General features: G+C 35.7%; 1 protein-coding gene across 1 annotated transcript in view; it reads left to right on the top strand.

The window, feature by feature from the left end:
• Window positions 1-22,250, top strand: part of LOC132758718 (DNA-directed RNA polymerases I, II, and III subunit RPABC1-like) — a 37,677-nt gene that overhangs the window by 11,981 nt on the left and 3,446 nt on the right. Inside the window, 2 exon segments of the mRNA XM_060750422.1 lie at window positions 9,053-9,111; window positions 19,939-20,017. Coding sequence (XP_060606405.1) covers window positions 9,053-9,111; window positions 19,939-20,017 — 138 coding nt within the window.

The raw sequence follows: 22,250 nt of genomic DNA, 5'->3' as shown, positions 1-22,250 counted from the left end.
TATTAAGCATGAAACATCTTCTAGTAAGTGTCTACAAAGTTTGTTCAAATAAAAGCCCTGGGGTCAAAACTGGCCCCGCCCCAGGGGTGTCATTGTTTTTAACTATATGTGTATAGTAAAAACTTTTAAATAGCCCAATGAGCTAGAGCTTAGATGTTTAGCATGAAACATCTTCTTATGGGGGGGGGGGGGGGCTATATACAGGTGAGCGACCTCAGGGCCATCATGGCCCTCTTGTTATTGAAGTATTATCCAAATTTGTCCTTCGTCTTGTTAATTATGATGTCATTGTTAAAATATTCATGATGTGAACACGCTACAGGGAGTATATTTTTTAGAAAGAAAAAAGAAAGGATTTCTATTCACTTGTTTGCATTCCTGTTGCTGTTGGCCAAAAATACTTTACATTTGACACTAACCTTTAAATGACATTAAAGAATGTTATAAACCTTGTGCTTGTTTTTAAAAAAAAAATACTTTTTAGATCTATTCCTTAAGGTGAGCTATATAGGGCCATCATTTTTTATCCCCCGCCGCCTTTAAGAAATAGTCTCCATCCGTCCGTCCAACATTTTTGTCCGGAGCATATCTCAAAAAGTATTTGAAGTATCAACTTGAAACTTCAAAGGTGGATAGATCTCATTGAGGAGGAGTGCAGCGCACAAGAATGATAACTCTTCCTTGCATAATTTTTAGCTCACCTGTCACAAAGTGACAGGGTGAGCTTTTGTGATCGCTTTTCGTCCGTCGCTCGTCCGTCAACTTTTACTTTAAATGACATCTCCTCATAAACCACTAAGCCAATTTCATCCAAACTTCACAGAAATGTTCCTTTGGTGGTCACCTTTGAAAACTGTTCAAAGAATTTAATTCCATGCAGAACTCTGGTTGCCATGGCAACCAAAAGAAAAAACTTAAAATATCCGCCCCGCCCCAGGGGGTCATTGATTTTCCCTATATGCATATAGTAAAAACTTAAAAAATCTTCTTTTAAAGAACCAAAAGAGCTAGAGCTAGGATATTTAGCATGAAACATCTTCTAATGGATGTCTACCAAGTTTGTTCAAAGAAAAGCCCTGGGGTCAGAATTGGCCCCGCCCCAGGGGGTCATTGATTTTCCCTATATACATATAGTAAAAACTTAAAACAATCTTCTTTTAAAGAACCAAAAGAGCTAGAGCTAAGATATTTAGCATGAATTATCTTCTAATGGATGTCTACCAAGATTGTTCAAATAAAAGCCCTGGGGTCAAAGTTGGCCCCACCCCAGGGGGTCATTGATTTTCCATTTATACATATAGTAAAAACATAAAAAATCTTCTTTTAAAGAACCCAAAGAGCTAGAGCTAAGATATTTAGCATGAAACATCTTCTAATGGGTGTCTACCAAGTTTGTTCAAATAAAAGCCCTGGGGTCAAACTTTGCCCGGCCCTGGGGTCATTGATTTTCCAAATTTCCTTATATGTGTATAGGAAAAACTTAAAAAATCTTCTTTGGAAGAAACCAAATAGCTAGAGTTTAGATATTAAGCATGAAACATCTTCTAGTGATTGTCTACAAAGTTTGTTCAAATAAAAGCCCTAGGGTCAAAATTGGCCCCACCCCGGAGGTCATTCATTTTCCCTATATGTGTAAAACTATAGCAAAAATTGAAAAATGTTCTTTGAAAAAACTCATATAGCAAGAGTTTAGATATTAAGCACGAAGCATCTTCTAGTGAGTGTCTACAAAGTTTGTTCAAATAAAAGCCCTGGAGTCAAAATTGGCCCGCCCCGGGGGACATTGATTTTCCTTATAAGAGTATAGCGAAAACTTAAAAATCTTCTTTTAAAAAACTCCAATAGCTAAGGTTTAGATATTAAGCATGAAACATTTTCTAGTAAGTGTCTACAAAGAATGTTCAAATAAAAGCCCTGTGGTCAAAACTGGCCCTGCCCCAGGTTGGTCATTGTTTTTAACTATATGTGTAAAGAAAAAACTTTTAAAAAAATCTTCTTTTAAAAATCCCAACGAGCTAGACCTTAGATGTTTAGCATGAAACATCTTCTAATGGTTGTCTTCAAAGTTTGTTCAAATAAAAGCCCCGGGCTTTAAACTGGCCCTGCTCCAGGGGCCTATGTCGAGTGAGCGACTTCAGGGCCATCATGGCCCTCTTGTTGAGTTATTGCCCTTTGCTATTTTTCAAACTTAATTTTTGTCCAGAGCATAACTCAAAAAGCCTTTGAATTATCAACATGAAACTTCATAGGTGGATAGATCTCACTCAGGAGGTGTGCAATGCACAAGAATGATAACTCTACCCTTCATATTTTTTTGAGTTATTGCACTTTGTTATTTTTCATACTTAATTTTTCACCTGAGTGGAGCATAACTCAAAAAGTCTTTGAGATGTCAACATGAAACTTCATAGGTGGATACAGAATGCTGTGCGCAAGAATGATAACTCTTCCCTTTATTATTTTTGAGTTATTGCCCTTTGTTATTTTTCATACTTTTTGTCCGGAGCTTATGTCAAAAGTGTTTGAGATATCAACATGAAACTTCATAGGTGGATATCTCATCGAGGAGGAGTGCAGCACACAACAATGATAACTCTACCCTGCATAATTTTTCAGTTATTGCCCTTTGTTATTTTTCAAACTTACTTTTTGTCCAGAGCATAACTCCAAAAGCCTTTGAGTTATCAACATGAAACTTCATAGGTGGATATATCTCACTCAGGAGGTGTGCAGTACACAAGAGTGATAACTCTACCCATCATAATTTTTGTGTTATTGCCCTTTGTTATTTTTCATACTTTATTTTTCACCTGAGTGGAGCATAACTCAAAAAGTCTTTGAGATGTCAACATGAAACTTCATAGGTGGATTTATCTTATTGAGGAGGAATGCTGTACTTAAGAATGATAACTCTACCCTTTATATTTTTTGAGTTATTGCCCTTTGTTCTTTTTCATACTTTTTGTCCGGAGCTTATCTCAAAAAGTGTAAGAGCTATCTACTTGAAACTTCATATGTGGATAGATCTTATTGAGAAGGAGTGCAGCACACAAGAATGATAAACTACCCTGCATTATTTTTCAGTTACTGCCCTTTGTAATTTTTAGCCATCAGTATTCACATAGGTTTCAAATCTGTAATCACTTCAGCCATCAGTTTCCATTACCAAAAGACCTCTTAAAATTGAATTATTCTGCTCTACTTCATATATATACTTCCAATGAGCAAACACATTTGGCGGGGGATGGCCATGTGAAAATGGGTCTTGATTTATTGTCTCCATACTTGGCGCAACAACACTTGGGGCAAGACCTTTAAGTAGACAGACTAAACTTGACCATCATTCATAAATACCTTGACATTCAAGGTCAAATATCTAAATTTTGCTTTATTTTTGCTATTAGTGGCTTGGTTATTTTGGAATGGTTTGTCTTCAAACTTCAATACAACAATCTTTTAGGATATACTTTTAAGTTAACCTTGACCTTCACTCATAAATGAGGTTGACCTTGATGGTCAAATTATTGAAATTTTCATTTTTTTAGCTCATCTGTCACAAAGTGACATGGTGAGCATTTGTGAATGCTTTTCATCTGTCGTCTATCTGTAAACTTTTACTTTAAATAACATCTCCTCATAAAACACTAAGCCAGTTTCATCAAAACTTCAAAGTAATGTTCCTTTGGCGGTCACCTTTAAAAATTGCCCAAAGAATTTAATTCCATGCAGAACTCTGGTTGCCATGGCAAGCAAAAGAAAAACTTAAGATATTTTCTTAAAAATAAAAACCCAAAGAGCTAGAGCTTAGATATTAAACATGAAACATCTTTTTATGAGTGTCTACCAAGTTTCATCTATAAAAAAAAAGCCCTGGGGTCAAAATTGGCCCCACCCAAGGGGGTCATTTATTTTCCTTATATGTAAAAACAAAAATTTTCTTTTCAAAAACCTAAAGAGCTAGAGCTTAGATATTTAGCATGAAACATCTTTAAATGGGTGTCTACCAAGTTAGTTGAAATAAAATCCCTGGGGTCAAAATTAAGCCCCATCCCAGGGGGTCATTGATTTTCCTTATATGTATATAATAAAAACAAAAATAAATCTTTTAAAAAACCCAAAGAGCTAGAGTGTAGATATTAAAGATCCTGTATGTTTTGTGATTGATAGTGTTACTGTGTGTATACCACACTTGCAAAACATTATATATGTATATAATTATGCAAATTAAACAATTTTCAAACATCAAAGAATATGTAATATGTGTACTGCAAATATTTGTGCACATTATATTTAATCAATAAATTACATGCATTCATTTCTTATTGGAAAATTTGACTTATAATTTATAGAAAATAAATTTCTAATTACCTCCCTTTATTTACATGAAATGATAAATGGGGTAATATCTTTATAAATAATGCTTATTGGAACTTACAAGACAAATCTTAATTTGAGCATCGTATTTATGAAATAAAGCCATGAAAAAATTGTGTTACAGGATCTTTAAGCATGAACATCTTCTAGTGGGTGTCTACCATGTTTGTTCAAAAAAAGCAATGGGGTTAAATTGGCCGCGTCATAGGCAGTCATTGATTTTCCTTATATGCACATAGTAAAAATTTAAACTACCAAGTTTGTTAGAAAAAGAAGCACTGGGGTCAAAATTGGCTATGCCCCAGGTGGTCATTGAGTTATCTTATATTTACAAATCTTTTGGAACTGTTGTTTTCCCTTAGCAATAGCAACCATTAATGATTTTAAACATGCACTATTTCAGATACAAATATCAATTTTGTGATATCAGTTTTAGATTTAGATTCTAACACTCATTATTTTGTCACTTTAGACAAATAAGAGAAAAAAAAAATGTTAAACTGCCAATAAACACTGGTTAGGGACTACTTGTATATGCGGCTGTAATGTTTTCTCAATTGATTTTAGTTTACAAAGCCTTTTAAAGCAACAATAAAAAAGCATTTTTTTTATGCCCCCCTTCGAAGAAGAGGTATATTGTTTTGCTAATGTTTGTAGTTCTGTCTGTCTGTCGGTAGACCACATGTTTTCCGCTGATTATCTTGAAAACTATTCATCACAAAGTCTTCATATTCCACATATTGATTGGTCATAATAGTAGATGACCCCCATTGATTTTGGGGTCACTAGGTCGAAGTTCAAGGTCACAGGGGCCTCAAATGTCAGAATGGTTTCTGCTGATTATCTTAAAAAGTATTCATCACAAAGTCCTCATATTTCACATATTGATTGGTCATAACTAGTAGATGATCCCTATTGATTTTGGGGTCACTAGGTCAAAGGTCAAGGTCACAAGGGGCCTCAAATGTCAGAATGGTTTCCGCTGATTATCTTAAAAAGTATTCGTCACAAAGTCTTGATATTTCACATATTGATTGGTCATAACTAGTAGATGACCCCTATTGATTTTTGGGTCATTAGGTCAAAGGTCAAGGTCACTGGGCCTCAAATGTCAGAATGGTTTCCGCTCATTATCTTGGTTACAATTCATCGCAAAGTCTTCATATATCACATATTGATTGGTCATAACTAGTAGATGACCCCTATTAATTTTGGGGTCACTAAGTTAAAGGTCATGGTCACAGGGGCCTTGAATGGTAATATGATTTCCATTCATTAATATGACATGCTGCGAATCACCGAAGAGCAAACCAATATATGACTTTACATAATAGAAATCGGAAGGAGTTCTTGACTCGGAATTTAATTTTAGCTGTTAATCGAAGGGATTTATTGATAAAAATCGGGGCCCATGGACAAATAAAAAAGTAAACAAATAGCTCCATGCCCACAATTATTGAATTTTGGTTAAATTGTCATTATTTTATTTTTTATGTACAGATTTGAATTATACGGAAAAAACAAGACTTTTTACCAAACAAACCTATTGAATAATCTAGATTTTACCTTGACTTTAAATTGACCTTGACTGCCAAAGTCAAAATAATGAAATATTCTTTTTTTAGCTCACCTGACCATGAAATGGTCAAGGTGAGGTATAGTGATGGGGCTATGACCGGCGTTGTGCATCATCAACAATTGGGTTGTTAACACTTTAGCAGTCAAAGTTTTGATTGGATCATAATCAAACTTTGTCAGAATGTTTGTCTCAATGAAATACAGGCCAAGTTCAAATATGGGTCATTTCCCATCAAAAACTAGGTCAAAGGAGCTAAAAATAGAAAAAGCTTGTTAACACTTCAGTTTTGATCCAAATATTCTGGAAATTTGTCATGAAGGTTGTTTTGATGATTTATAGGTAAAGTTCGAATATGGGTCATATCCGGTCAAAAACTAGGTCACAGGAGCTAAAAATAGAAAAATCTTGTTAACACTCTAGTGGTTGCAGTTTTGATTCAAATATTCTAGAAATTTGTCCCTAAGGTTGTTTTGATGATGTCTAGGTCAAGTTCAAATATGGGTCATATCCGGTCAAAAACTAGGTCATAGGAGCTAAAAATAGAAAAAGCTTGTTATAACACTAGTGGCTGCAGTTTAGATCCAAATATTCTGGAAATTGGTCAGGAAGGTTGTTTTGATGATTTCTAGGTCAAGTTTGAATATGGGTCATTTCCAGTGAAAACTGTCACAGGAGCTAAAAATAGAAAAATCTTGTTAACACTCAAGTGACTGCAGTTTTGAATAAGATATTCTAGAAATTTGTCCGCAGGTTGTTTTGATGATTTCTAGGTCAAGTTTGAATATGGGTTATCTCCGGTCAAAAACTAGGTCACAAGAGTTAAAAATAGAAAAATCTTGTTAACACTCTACTGGCTGCAGTTGTGATCCAAATATCCTGGAAATTTATCCGGAAGATTTCTAGGTCATGTTCAACTATTGTTTATCTTCTCTCTAAAACTTGGTCACAGGAAAATAGAAAAATATTGTTAACAAGTGGCTGCAGTTTTGATCCAAATATTCTGGAAATTTGTCACAAATGATTTCTAGATCAAGTTCAAATATGGGTTGTCTCTGGTCAAAAACTAGATCACAAGAGCTTAAAATAGAAAAATCTTTTTAACTCTAGTTGCTACTGTTTTGATCGAAATATCCTGAAAATTTGTTTTGATGAATCCTAGGTCAAGTTCAAATATGGGTCACCTGGGGTCAAAAACTAGGTCACACTGCCCAAATATGGAAAAATACTCTATTGGTAAAATTTTTGACTCAATTGTCATCAAATTTGGTCAGGATTGCTTATCCAGTTAATTCGAATGCGGGTCATCTCTGATGTAAAACTAGAACACAGGAGCTAAAAAAATAGAAAAATCTTGTGAACTCTCTAGTGGCTAATGTTGTTATCCAAATAACCTAGAAATTGGTCTACCAGTTTGTTTTGATGATATTTAGGTCAAGTTTGAATATGGGTCACCTGGGGTCAAAAAGTAGGTCACACTGCCCAAATATAGATAAACCTTGATAACAATCTAGAGGTCACATTTTTAGCTCGACTTTTCTATGAAAAGGGGAGCTATCCTACTCGCCCCGGCGTCGGCGTCGGCATTGGCGTCACACCTTGGTTAAGTTTTTCGTACCACCCCACTTTATTTCAGAAGTATTACAAGTATGGCTTTGAAACTTACCATACTTGTTCACCATCATAACCTCCATCTACAGACAAGAGTACATAACTCTGTCAAGGTTTTTGACAGAATTATGGCCCTTTTTTGACTTAGAAAGTGTATTGAGCTTGGTTAAGTTTTTTGTACCACCTCACTTTATTTCAAAACCATTGGAGGTATTGCTTTGAAACTGACCATACTTGTTTACCATCACGACCTTCATCAACAGACAAGAGGACATAACTCTGTCAAGGTTTTTGACAGAATTATGCCCCTTTTTGACTTAGAAATACATTGAATATGGGTAAAATCCACTTATTGCCTTAACCCTTTGAGATATTGCTTTGAAACTTTTAATGCTATTTCACATCATTACCCCCATCTGTACGCAAGAGAAGGTAACTCTGTCAAGGATTTGTTTTAAAAATTAAGGCCTTTTATCGACTTAGAATCTTGGTTAAGTTTTTAGTACCAGTCCACTTTTTGACTGAACTGTTTGAGATATTAATTTGAAAGTTGGAATACTTGTTTACAATCATGATTCCCAAACATGTCCAGGAGAAGGTAATTCTGTCAAAGATTTTATTTGAATTATGGCCCTTAACTGTCAATGTTTTGTATTATAGGCAAGCACTAAAAAACTTAAAAAATCTAAAAAAATTCATTCCTATCCACTTGTTCACTTTACCATAAATTACACACAATTCAGTAAAATAATTCTTCACTAAATATCTTAATGCTCATGGCCATTGTTCACTTTAAAAATACAGAGATTCTTGTACTGCCTTTTACTGCAAAAACTTTTTTTATTGGCAAGCAATAAAAAAGTCGAGCGCGCTGTCTTACGGACAGCTCTTGTTGTCTCAATTGTCATCAAAGTTGGTCAGGATGCTTGGCTAAGACATTGGTCGGATGAGGTTGATGGGTCAGAGGAGCAATGTAGGGTCATATTGGCCCTCTTGTTTCTGTAACTGGCTATAACTTTGTTATTTTTAAATTGATTAACTACATATCTAGAAACAACATCTGTAAGGGCAGGACCTTGATTTACATCAAGCTCAAATTGACCTTGGCTCATGTATGACCTTGAAAGTCAAATTGAATTTACACTCATAATTGCTATAATCTACTGTAATGTGATAGGTAATAAATAGATTGTCTTCATATTTGGACAAGACCTTCTAAAACTTTGAAGTGACCTTGACCTTAAGCTGTAAATGACCTTGACTGTCAAGGTCAAAATAATGAAATTTGGTTAAATTATCATAATTTTATAATTATATAAATGATGAATGGTTTTGTCTACATTGAAAGATGGACAAGTCTATTTTAGATTTAAGCCTGTTAAGAGTTAAATTACTTGAAGCAAATCTGACTCCAATTAGACTGATTAGTACTTAAAGCACATTTTGTTGTATGAAATGTGTATATAACAAAGTTTTTTCCCTATATTTCAGTTGGTGCCAGAGCACGTAGTTATGACAGCAGAGGAAAAACAAGAATTGTTAGAGAGATAGTATCCTTCTATATCATGTTGAATTTCTTAAACATACTTGTCCAGCTTCCATTTTTGGAACTGTTCATTATCAATTTTGTGGATATCAAAATTTTAAGTTTTATTCAGTAATTTTTAGCTCACCTGAGGATGCTCAGGGTGAGCTTTTAGGATCGATGATTGTCCGTCGTCCGTCGTCTGTTCACATTTAGTTGTTAACACTCTAGCGGTCACATTTTTGCCTCAATCATCATCAAACTTGGTCAGGATGCTTGTCTAGGTGATAGCTCAGATGAGTCCCAACATGGGTCATCTCGGATGAAAAACTAGGTCACCGAAGCTAAAAATAGAAAAACCTTGTTAACACTCCAGCGGACACATTTTTGCCTCAATCATCATCAAACTTGGTCAGGATGCTTATCTAGGTGATAGCTCGGATTAGTTCGAACATGGGTCATCTCGGATGAAAAACTAGGTCATAAGAGCTAAAAATAGAAAAACCTTGTTAACACTCTAGCGGTCACATTTTTGCATCAATCATCATCAAACTTGGTCAGGATGCTTGTCTAGGTGATAGCTCGGATGAGATTGAACATGGGTCATCTCAGATGAAAAACTAGGTCACCGAAGCTAAAAATAGAAAAACCTTGTTAACACTCCAGCGGTCACATTTTTGCCTCAATCATCATCAAACCTTGTCAGGATGTTTATCTAGTTGAAAGCTAGCTTGGATGAGTTTAAACATGGGTCATCTCAAATGAAAAACTAGGTCACAAGAGCTAAAAATAGAAAAACTATGTTAACACTCTAGCGGTCACATTTTTGTCTCAATCATCATCAAACTTGGTCAGGATGCTTGTCTAGGTGATAGCTCGGATGAGTTCGAACATGGGTCATCTCGGATGAAAAAGTAGGTCACCGGAGCTAAAAATAGAAAAACCTTGTTTACACTCTAGCGGTCATATTATTGCATCAATCATCATCAAACTTGGTCAGGATGCTTGTTAGCTCACCAGAGCATGCTCAGGGTAAGCTTTTAGGATCGATGATTGTTCGTCTGCCGTCGTCCGTTCACATTTAGTTGTTTACACTCTAGCGGTCGCATTTTTGCCTCAATCATCATCAAACTTGGTCAGGATGCTTATCTAGTTGATAGCTCGGATGAGTTCAAACATGGCTCATCTCGGATGAAAAACTAGGTCAAAAGACCTAAAAATAGAAAAACCTTGTTAACACTCTAGAGGTCACATTTTTGCCTCAATCATCATCAAACTTGGTCAGGATGTTTGTCTAGGTGATAGCTCGGATGAGTTCGAACATGGGTCATCTTGGATGAAAAAGTAGGTCACCAGAGCTCAAAATAGAAAAACCTTGTTAACACTCTAGCGGTCACATTTTTGCATCAATCATCATCAAACTTGGTCAGGATGCTTGTCTAGGTGATAGCTCAAATGAGTTTGAACATGGGTCATCTCGGATGAAAAACTAGCTCACCGAAGCTAAAAATAGAAAAACCTTGAAAACACTCCAGGGGTCACATTTTTGCCTCAATCATCATCAAACTTGGTCAGGATACTTATCTAGTTGATAGCTCGGATGAGTTCGAACATGGGTCATCTCAGATGAAAAACAAGGTCACAAGAACTAAAAATAGAAAAACCTTGTTAACACTCTAGAGGTCACAATTTTGCCTCAATCATCATCAAAATTGGTCAGGATGTTTGTCTAGGTGATAGCTCGGATGAGTTCGAACATGGCTCATCTCGGATGAAAAAGAAGGTCACCAGAGCTAAAAATAGAAAAACCTTGTTAACACTCTAGCGGTCATATTTTTGCATCAATCATCATCAAACATGGTCAAGATGCTTGTCTAGTTGATAGCTCGGATGAGTTCGAACATGGGTCATCTCGGATGAAAAACTAGGTCACTCGAGCTAAAAATAGAAAAACCTTGTTAACACTCCAGCGGTCACATTTTTGCCTCAATCATCATCAAACTTGGTCAGGATGCTTATCTAGTTGATAGCTCGGATGAGTTTGAACATGGGTCATCTCGGATGAAGAACTAGGTCACAAGAGCTAAAAATAGAAAAACCATGTTAACAATCTAGTGGTCACATTTTTGTCTTAATCCTCATCAAACTTGGTCAGGATGCTTGTCTAGGTGATAGCTTGGATGAGTTCAAACATGGGTCATCTCGGATGAAAAAGTAGGTCACCTGAGCTAAAAATAGAAAAACCTTGTTAACACTCTAGCGGTCACATTTTTGCCTCAATCATCATCAAACTTGGTCAGGATGCTTGTCTAGGTGATAGCTTGGATGAGTTCGAACATGGGTCATCTCAGATGAAAAACTAGGTCACAGGAGCTAAAAATAGAAAAATCTTGTTAACACTCTAGCGGTCACATTTTTGACACAAGTGTCATCAAACTTGGTCAGGATGCTTGTCTAGGTAATTGCTCGGATGAGTTAAAAACATGGGTCATCTCGGATGAAAAACTAGGTCACAGGAGCTAAAAATAGAAAAATCTTGTTAACACTCTAGTGGCTTCTGTTGTGATCTAAATATTCTGTAAATTGGTCTGAAAGTTTGGTTTGATGATTTCTAAGTCAAGTTAGAACATGGGTCATCTTGGATGAAAAACTAGGTCACACCGCCCAAATATGGAAAAACCTTGTTAACATTCTAGTGGTCACATTTTGGACTCAATTTTCATCAATCTTGGTCAGGATGCTTGTCTAGGTAATTGCTCGGATGAGTTCCAAATCGGATATGAAACTAGGTCACCGGAGCTAAAAATAGAAAAATCTTGTTAACACTCTAGTTGCTACTGTTTTGATCCAAGTATCCTGGAAATTGGTCTGAAAGTTTGTTTTGATGATTTCTAGGTCATGTTTGAATATGGGTCACCTGGGTAAAAAACTTTTAGGATCGATGATTGTCCGTTGTCCATCGTCTGTTCACATTTAGTTGTTAAACACTCTGCGTCACATTTTTGCCTCAATCATCATCAAACTTGGTCAGGATGTTTGTCTAGGTGATAGCTCAGTTGAGTCCGAACATGGGTTATCTCGGATGAAAAACTAGGTCACCGAAGCTAAAAATAGAAAAATCTTGTTAACACTCCAGCGGACACATTTTTGCCTCAATCATCATCAAACTTGGTCAGGATGTTTAACCAGGTGATAGCTCGGATTAGTTCGAACATGGGTCATCTCGGATGAAAAAGTAGGTCAACGGACCAAAAAAATAGAAAAACCTTGTTAACACTCTAGTGGTCACATTTTTGCATCAATCATCATCAAACTTGGTCAGGATGCTTGTCTAGGTGATAGCTCAGATGAGTTCGAACATGGGTCATCTCGGATGAAAAACTAGGTCATAAGAGCTAAAAATAGAAAAACCTTGTTAACACTCTAGCGGTCACATTTTTGCATCAATCATCATCAAACTTGGTCAGGATGCTTGTCTAGGTGATAGCTCAAATGAGATTGAACATGGGTCATCTCAGATGAAAAACTAGGTCACGGAAGCTAAAAATAGAAAAACCTTGTTAACACTCCAGCGGTCACATTTTTGCCTCAATCATCATCAAACCTTGTCAGGATGTTATATCTAGTTGAAAGCTAGCTTGGATGAGTTTAAACATGGGTCATCTCAAATGAAAAACTAGGTCACAAGAGCTAAAAATAGAAAAACTATGTTAACACTCTAGCGGTCACATTTTTGTCTCAATCATCATCAAACTTGGTCAGGATGCTTGTCTAGGTGATAGCTCGGATGAGTTCGAACATGGGTCATCTCGGATGAAAAAGTAGGTCACCGGAGCTAAAAATAGAAAAACCTTGTTTACACTCTAGCGGTCATATTATTGCATCAATCATCATCAAACTTGGTCAAGATGCTTGTTAGCTCACCAGAGCATGCTCAGGGTAAGCTTTTAGGATCGATGATTGTTCGTCGGCCGTCGTCCGTTCACATTTAGTTGTTAACACTCTAGCGGTCGCATTTTTGCCTCAATCATCATCAAACTTGGTCAGGATGCTTATCTAGTTGATAGCTCGGATGAGTTCAAACATGGCTCATCTTGGATGAAAACCTAGGTCAAAAGAGCTAAAAATAGAAAAACCTTGTTAACACTCTAGAGGTCACATTTTTGCCTCAATCATCATCAAACTTGGTCAGGATGTTTGTCTAGGTGATAGCTCGGATTAGTTCGAACATGGGTCATCTCGGATGAAAAAGTAGGTCACCAGAGCTCAAAATAGAAAAACCTTGTTAACACTCTAGCGGTCACATTTTTGCATCAATCATCATCAAACTTGGTCAGGATGCTTGTCTAGGTGATAGCTCAAATGAGTTTGAACATGGGTCATCTCGGATGAAAAACTAGCTCACCGAAGCTAAAAATAGAAAAACCTTGAAAACACTCCAGGGGTCACATTTTTGCCTCAATCATCATCAAACTTGGTCAGGATACTTATCTACTTGATAGCTCGGATGAGTTCGAACATGGGTCATCTCAGATGAAAAACAAGGTCACAAGAACTAAAAATAGAAAAACCTTGTTAACACTCTAGAGGTCACAATTTTGCCTCAATCATCATCAAAATTGGTCAGGATGTTTGTCTAGGTGATAGCTCGGATGAGTTCGAACATGGCTCATCTCGGATGAAAAAGAAGGTCACCGGAGCTAAAAATAGAAAAACCTTGTTAACACTCTAGCGGTCACATTTTTGCATCAATCATCATCAAACATGGTCAAGATGCTTGTCTAGTTGATAGCTCGGATGAGTTCGAACATGGGTCATCTCGGATGAAAAACTAGGTCACTGGAGCTTAAAATAGAAAAACCTTGTTAACACTCCAGCGGTCACATTTTTGCCTCAATCATCATCAAACTTGGTCAGGATGCTTATCTAGTTGATAGCTCGGATGAGTTTGAACATGGGTCATCTCGGATGAAGAACTAGGTCACAAGAGCTAAAAATAGAAAAACCATGTTAACAATCTAGTTGTCACATTTTTGTCTTAATCCTCATCAAACTTGGTCAGGATGCTTGTCTAGGTGATAGCTTGGATGAGTTCAAACATGGGTCTTCTCGGATGAAAAAGTGGGTCACCTAAGCTAAAAATAGAAAAACCTTGTTAACACTCTAGCGGTCACATTTTTGCCTCAATCATCATCAAACTTGGTCAGGATGCTTGTCTAGAAGATTTTAAGCTCGGATGAGTTCGAACATGGGTCATCTCGGATGAAAAAGTAGGTCACCAGAGCTAAAAATAGAAAAACCTTGTTAACACTCTAGCGGTCACATTTTTGCCTCAATCATCATCAAACTTGGTCAGGATGCTTGTCTACATAATAGCTTGGATAAGTTCGAACAAGGGTCATCTCGGATGAAAAACTAGGTCACAGGAGCTAAAAATAGAAAAACCTTGTTAACACTCTAGTGGTCACAATTTTGACTCAATTGTCATCAAACTTGGTCAGGAAACTTGTCTAGGTCATTGCTGGGATTAAATCGAACATGGGTCATCTCGGATGAAAAACTAGGTCACAAGAGCTAAAATTTTAAATAGAAAATTCTTGTTAACACTCTTATGGCTACTGTTGTGATCCAAATATCCTGTAAATTGGTCTGAAAGTTTGGTTTGATGATTTCTAAGTCAAATTCGAACATGGGTCATCTTGGATGAAAAACTAGGTCATACCGCCCAAATATGGAAAAACCTTGTTAACATTCTAGTGGTCACATTTTCGACTCAATTATCATCAAACTTGGTCAGGATGCTTGTCTAGGTAATTGCTCGGATGAGTTCGAAATCGCACGTGAAACTAGGTCACCGGAGCTAAAAATAGAAAAATCTTGTTAACACTCTTGTTGCTTCTGTTTTGATCTAAGTATCCTGGAAATTGGTCAAAAAGTTTGTTTTGATGATTTCTAGGTCAAGTTTGAATATGGGTCACCTGGGTAAAAAACTAGGTCACACTGCTCAAATATGGATAATCCTTGTTAACACTGTAGTGGTCACATTTTTGACTCACCTATCATGAGACTTTGTCAGAATGCTTGTGTAGGTAATTGTTTGGATGAGCTTGATGGGTCAGGTGAGCGATCTAGGGCCATCATGGCCCTCTTGTTTAGGCGGGTCAGACTGCAATATAAAAATAATGCCTGGATGGACAAGTGCTGAAGGCTAATCACATTTGGTTTTAACAGGGTTAGGTGTTAAATGAAGTACATAAACTTAAGGGGGGTTCATTACCAAGAAATTATGGTCAGGAACATTGATTCACATGTGCTTAACTGCTTAGTTTAATAAAAAAAACTGACAAGAAAGTAAAAGTGGAAACATAAAATAATCTAGTTTGTCAGAGTAAAAATGGTGATTGAAAACTATAGCTCGGAACAGTATAAATGTTGTTGGAAAACTATATAGCTTTGGACAGTTTGATGGTGTCAGGAAATTATCTAAGAGTTTGAAATTAAATGGTCTCAAACTATCTAGCTTTAGTTTAATAGTGTCGGAAAACTGCCTAGCTTGAGAAAGTTTAAATAATGTCAGAAAACTACTAAGCATGGTACAGTTTAAATGTTGTTGAAAAAATATCTAGTTTGGGGGTTTAGAATTAAATTATGTCAGAAAACTATCTAGCTTTGGAAAGTTAAAAGTGTTGAAAAACTATCTAACTTGGGAGAGTTTAAATAGTGTCGGAAAACTAGGTAGCTTTGGAGAGTTTAAGGGAAGCGGTGGCCTAGTGGTTAAGGTGTCTGCCTCTCAACCCAGAGATCATGGGTTCGAGTTCATGACCATGTTTCTTCATATGACACAAGTACTGGTTGGTTCCAGGAAGCGAACTCGAAAGTGATTAATATAAGTTGCAAGAACTTGTTTCGCAATCAAGCCTAAATAAATATGTTTAAACCGAGTTTAAATAATACCAGCTTGGGAGAGTTTAAGTAGTGTCTGAAAACTATTTAGCTTATGAGAGTTCATATAGTGTTAGAAAAGTTTCTAGCTTGGGATAATTAAATAGTGCCTGAAAGTTCATTAGCTTAGAATAGTTTAAAGACATTTTCTACAGTTTTATGAAAAAATAATCCTTTCATAGAATTTTCTAAATTTTTTGTATGATGAGTAAAATTTAATGACGAATTTAAAAAGAAAAAGAAAAATATATGTTGACGTGTTGGATTTCTTGTAAAATGGCAGTTTCCATGGTAACCGTATATCTAAAAACTGTCAAAATAGCCTAACTGTGTTATAACGAATAGAAAATGTATAAGATAGCTTAAAACACACAACGAGCATTGTTTTATGCAAAGATAACCTTATCTAATGATTCTGTATGAAACAAATGATAATCTGAACATATTTTTTTAAAAAATGAGTTTTCCATGTTCCTTAACCGAACAAAAAATGAGAAAAATGAACATGAATTCTCAGAATAGTTAGAGATATTGAAAAAGGTGTTTCATAGAATTTTCTAATTTTTTTATATATTGTGTAAAATTTAATGACAAATTCAAAAAGAAAAAGAAAAATACATGTTGGCGTGTTGGATTTTTTGAAAAATGGCAGTTTCCATGGTAACCGTATATCTCAAAATTGTCAAAATATCCAAACTGTATTATAATAATGTATAAAATAGCTTATTACACTCACAATAAACATAATTTTATACAAAGCTTGCTTTATCTTAGGGTTCTGTATAAAAACAAACGATAATTTGGACATATTTCTTTAAAAAATGAGTTTTCATGCTTTTTAACTAAACAAAAAATGAGATAAAATAAACATGAAAATTTTCTGTAAAAAATTAAAGCTATCAAGAAATTTCTTTTATAGAATTTTCTACATTATTGATATATCAAGTAACATTTGATTGTGGATTCAAAAATAGAAATAAAATATATATGTTGAAGTGTTAGTTTTTTGTAAACGGGCAGTTTCCATGGTTACCGCATATGCCAACTGTCAAAATTACCACGCTTTCTTAAGAAATATCATTGTTATACTAAATGTATTGTCAAATATAAAACATGTTGTAATAAGAATTTCTTTTTCTTTTGATGTTATATTAAGTAAATGATACTGAATATTTTTTTTTTAAACATATCTAGGGCCATATTATTTTTTTCACTCGACTAACATACCCGAACAGTAAGCAAGTATTCAGAAATTTAGAAAGAAAATAATGAAATTCTGAACATTTCTTGGATATTAATTTTGTTTTTTGATTCAACACTTTTAAAATATATCAATTTTTGAACCAATCTCCTTTTGAACATTTAGAAATATCTATTCTGTATTATTTACTCATTATTTGCTTATAGCTGAAATTTAAACACTTATCCGAATACTATTCAACTTTACCTTCATTTGAAGAGTAATTATCCGTGATTATCTTTCTTGGATGCGCATAACGATGCGCACAGAAAACTACCGAAAACGTCTTTAAATAGTGTCAGGAAACTATCTAGCCTGAGCGAGTTTAAAAAGTGTCAGAAACTATCTAGCTACATTGTATAGTGTTGGAAAACTATCTAGGTTGGGAGAGTTCAGTTTTGGAAAACTAGCTTTGGAGAGTTTAAGTAGTGTCAGAAAACTATGTAGCTTAAGATATTTAAAATGTATTGGAAATCTGTGTTGTCTAGTGAGAGTTTAAGTTAAGTATCAGAAAATCTAGCTTGGGAAAGTTTAAATGGTGTCCAAAAACTATATAGCTTGGAAGAGTTTAAATAGTGTTGGAAAACCATCTAGCTTTGGAAGGTTAAATGGTGTGAGAAAACTATCTAGTTTGGGAGAAGACCTGTATTAAAACCGATTGGTATTTGTAAGTATTTGTACCAAAAACCAATTTAATGAAACAACTATTAACTTTTCACCTCTGATAGTTTGTTTTGAAAAATAGTAATCAGGAGTTTCATATCCTTTACTATTGAAGTGGTATACATGTCTATAAGTAGATATAGTGAGTAGATTTACAGAATAAAAGACTTCTGTTTAGTATAACTCTCTGGCCAATGATTGAGGATTTTTGTGCCCCCACTATAGTGGGGGGGGGGGGGGCATTTACATTTTCCCTTGTTCGTCCGTCAGTTCCCTTTTTGTGTCGCATGTAGCTCAAAAAGTAATTGACCTAGTGTCATGAAACCTTACAGAAATGTTGATCACCAAGTGAAGTTGTGCACCTTGGTATCTTCATGTGGATATATTTAGTATTTTTAGAGTTATTGCCCTTGACTTATTAAAAATTTGCCATTTTTCAACTTTCGTCGCACATAACTAAAAAATTTGACCTAGAGTCATGAAACATTTATGGACTGTTGATCAGCATGTGTAGTTGTACACCTTCGTATTTTTGTGTGGATATATTTAGTATTTTGAGAGTTATAGCCCTTGAATTAGTAAAAATTTCCAATTTTCAACTTGTGTCGCAGGTAACTAAGTAAGTGTTTGACCTAGAGTCATGAAACCTTACAGGAATGTTGATCAGCATGTGTAGTTGTGCACCTGACCATTTTTGTGTGGATATATTTAGTATTTTTAGAGTTATTGCCCTTGAATTAGTAAAAATTTCCAATTTTCAACTTGTGTCGCAGGTAACTAAGTAAGTGTTTGACCTAGAGTCATGAAACCTTACAGGAATGTTGATCAGCATGTGTAGTTGTGCACCTGAGTATTTTTGTGTGGATATATTTAGTATTTTTAGAGTTATTGCCCTTGAATTAGTAAAAATTTTCCACTTGTGTTGCACCTAACTAAAAAAGTATTTGACCTAGAGTCATAAAACCTTACAAAAATGTTGCTCAGCATGTGTAGTTGTTCACCTGGGTATTTTCATGTGAATATTATTAGTGTTTTTAGAGTTGTTGCCCTTGACTTAGTAAAAAATTTCCAATTTTCAACTTGTGTCGCACATAACTAAAAAAGTATTTGACCTAGAGTCATGAAACCTTACAAAAATGTTGCTCAGCATGTGTAGTTGTTCACCTGGGTATTTTAATGTGGATATTATTAGTGTTTTTAGAGTTGTTGCCCTTGACTTAGTAAAAAATTTCCAATTTTCAACTTGTGTCGCACGTAACTAAAAAAGTATTTGACCTAGAGTCATGAAACCTTACAGGAATGTTGATCAGCATGCGTAGTTGTGCACCTGGGTATTTTTGTGCGGATATATTTAGTATTTTGAGAGTTATTGCCCTTGAATTTGTAAAAATTTGCAATTTTCAACTTGTGTCGCATGTAACTAAAAAAGTGTTTGACCTAGAGTCATAAAACCTTACAGGAATGTTGCTCAGCATGTGTAGTCGTGCACCTGGGTATTTTCCTGTGGATATTTTTAGAGTTATTGCCCTTGACTTAGTAAAAATTCACAATATTTAACTTGTGTTGCACGTAACTCAAAAATTTTATGACCTGTAGGCCAAGAATGTTGATCAGCATGTGTACTTATGCACCTTGGGGTTTTCTTGTGGATTTGTTCAGTATTTGTAGTATTTGCCCTTTACTTAATAAAAGATTTTTAGTCTTCAACTTGGGCACATGTAGCCAAAAAAAAAATTTGACCTAGAGACATAAGATTGACAAATTGGTGGAGTGTGGGGGCACCCGTGTCCTATGGACACATTTCTAGTTGACAATGCTTCCTCAGGTAAGCAGGTTGTAGTGCAGGAAGACCACTGGTTGGTGCAGGAAGCAGAGTGAAAATGTGATTTATCAATGTTGAAATTTTATACATATGTTCAAAGTAATCCATTTTGCTAAAATATGTTTCATTAACAAAAACAAATATTGTAATTTAAGCAACAGTTCATGGCCTTAACTTTATGACAGTAAACTAAAGGAATCTCAACTACCTAGAATACAGCAAGGTGATCCTGTAGCCAGATATTTTGGATTGAAAAGAGGACAGGTAGATGCTTGCTTGTAATATTTTTATGATTTTTAGCTCAACTATTCGAAGTCACCTTACCATTGGCATCAGCATTGGGGTAACCACTTATGTTAAAGTTTGCATACCAACACATATATTTTATGTCCATTGACATATGGCTTTAGAACGTTGCACACTTGTTCACCATTATGCCCCAACATGTAGACAGGAGGAGGTAACTATATGAAAGAATTTGACAGAATTATGCCCCCTTTTTGTCCCCCGCCTTTTCAAAGAAAAAAGGGGGATATAGAAATAGGCTCCGTCGGTCTGTCCGTCCTTCCGTCTTTCCCTCCGTCACATTTTCGTGTCCGGTCCATAACTTTGTCATTTATCAAAGGAATTTGAAATAACTTGGTACAAATGTTAGTTATAATAAGACAATGTTTCATGCGCAACAACCAGACCCCTACCAGGGTCAAGGTCTCACTTGCTCATTCAAGGTCAACATTGTCTATTTGAGGGTATATGTTGTGTCCGGTCCATAACTTTCTAAATTATGAAGGGATTTTGTAAATACTTGCCACAATTGTTCACAATAATGAGACGATGTGTCATGTGCCACAACTGGTCATCTAACTCCTAGGTCAAGGTCACACTTGGAGGTCAAAGATTAACATAGTCTGTTATTGGCTGTACATGTATTTTGTGTCCGGTCCATAACTTTTTCATAGATCAAAAGATTTTGAAAATACTTGGCACAAATAGTCACTATTATAAGACGATGTGTCATGCTCAACACTTGCAGCCCTACCTCAAAGGTCAAGGTCACACTTAGAGGTCAAAAATTAACATAGTCTGTTATAGGGTATATTTTGTGTCTGATCTAGAACTTCGTCATAGTTCAAGGGATTTTGAAATAACTTGGCACAAATAGTCAAAATAATAAGACAATATGTCAAGTACAGCACCTGCACCCCTACCTACAAGGTCAAGGTCACACTTAGAGGTCAAAGGTTAACAGAGTCTGTTATATGGTATATTTTGTGTCCCGTTCATAACTTCTTCATAGATCAAGGGATTTTAAAAATACTTGGTACAAATAATCACAATAATATGACGATATGTCAGGCGCAAAACATGGGTCCCTACCTCCAAGGTCACACTTAGAGGTCAAAGATTAACATAGTCTTTTATAGGGTATATTTTGTGTCCGATCTATAACTTCTTCATAGTTCAAGGGATTTTGAAAATACTTGGCACAAATAGTTACAATTATAAGATGATATGTCATGCACAACACCTGCAGACCCTACCTCAAAGGTCAAGGTCACACTTAGAGGTCAAAGATTATCATTATAGATTTTTAAATTCCGTGTTTCATTTTATTTCTTTAATAAATTTATTGTTGCATTTGCAGATCTAGCATTGATCATAATTTTGGACTGAAAGTCCTGAGATCCATACCTCAATCTTTTGAAATAGCACAATTTTATGCTTCATATAAAACTTCCCTGAGGCGGGGGACGTTGGTAACTCTGTTACAAATTCTTGTTTGACTTGAATTAACATAAAAGCTTGCGTACAACATTAAATATGTTCAAAATCCTTTGACATCTGGCTGTGAAACGAGTTGAAACTTCATACACTTGTTTGAGAGCATAATAGGTCACTCTCCAAGGCCTCTCACTGTAGCATGGATTTGAAAAATGTTTTGGATCTTCGACTTTGAAAACTTAGAAAATTTTACATTATCAAGACTCTTTTAATATCATATAACTTACAATAGTCGAGCGTGCTGTCCTACCAACAGTTCTTGTAAGCACACTTGAGCTGGCTCTTGGTTAACTTTTAGGATCGAGGAATGTACGAGGGTTCATCAAAAAATTCGTAAACTAATTCAATAAATGATTTAATTCAAGTACCTAAAATGATTACTCCTTCTCAAAGTAATGTCCCATGCACGATTTGCACTTGTCCCATCTCTCGACCCATGACTAGAACATGTGTTGTAGCCTGTCACGTGACATCTTCCGCAGCTATCTGTCCATGGCACACCTCAGTTCCTCTCTTGACTCAAATTTTGTACCACAAAGACTGTTTTTGTGCCCCCACGATAGTGGCGGGCATTTAGATTTACCCTTGTCCGTCCGTCAGTCCGTCCTTCCGTCCGTCCATCCGTCCGTCCGTTCACTTTTGTGTCGCACGTAACTCAAAAAGTATTTGACCTAGAGTCATGAAACTTTACAGGAATGTTGATCAGCATGTGTAG

The sequence above is a fragment of the Ruditapes philippinarum genome, unplaced genomic scaffold (assembly GCF_026571515.1).
Source record: "Ruditapes philippinarum isolate M1 unplaced genomic scaffold, ASM2657151v2 ctg3845_1_1_1_1, whole genome shotgun sequence".
Lineage (NCBI taxonomy): Eukaryota > Metazoa > Mollusca > Bivalvia > Venerida > Veneridae > Ruditapes > Ruditapes philippinarum.
This window is presented reverse-complemented; position numbering and strand designations above follow the sequence as displayed.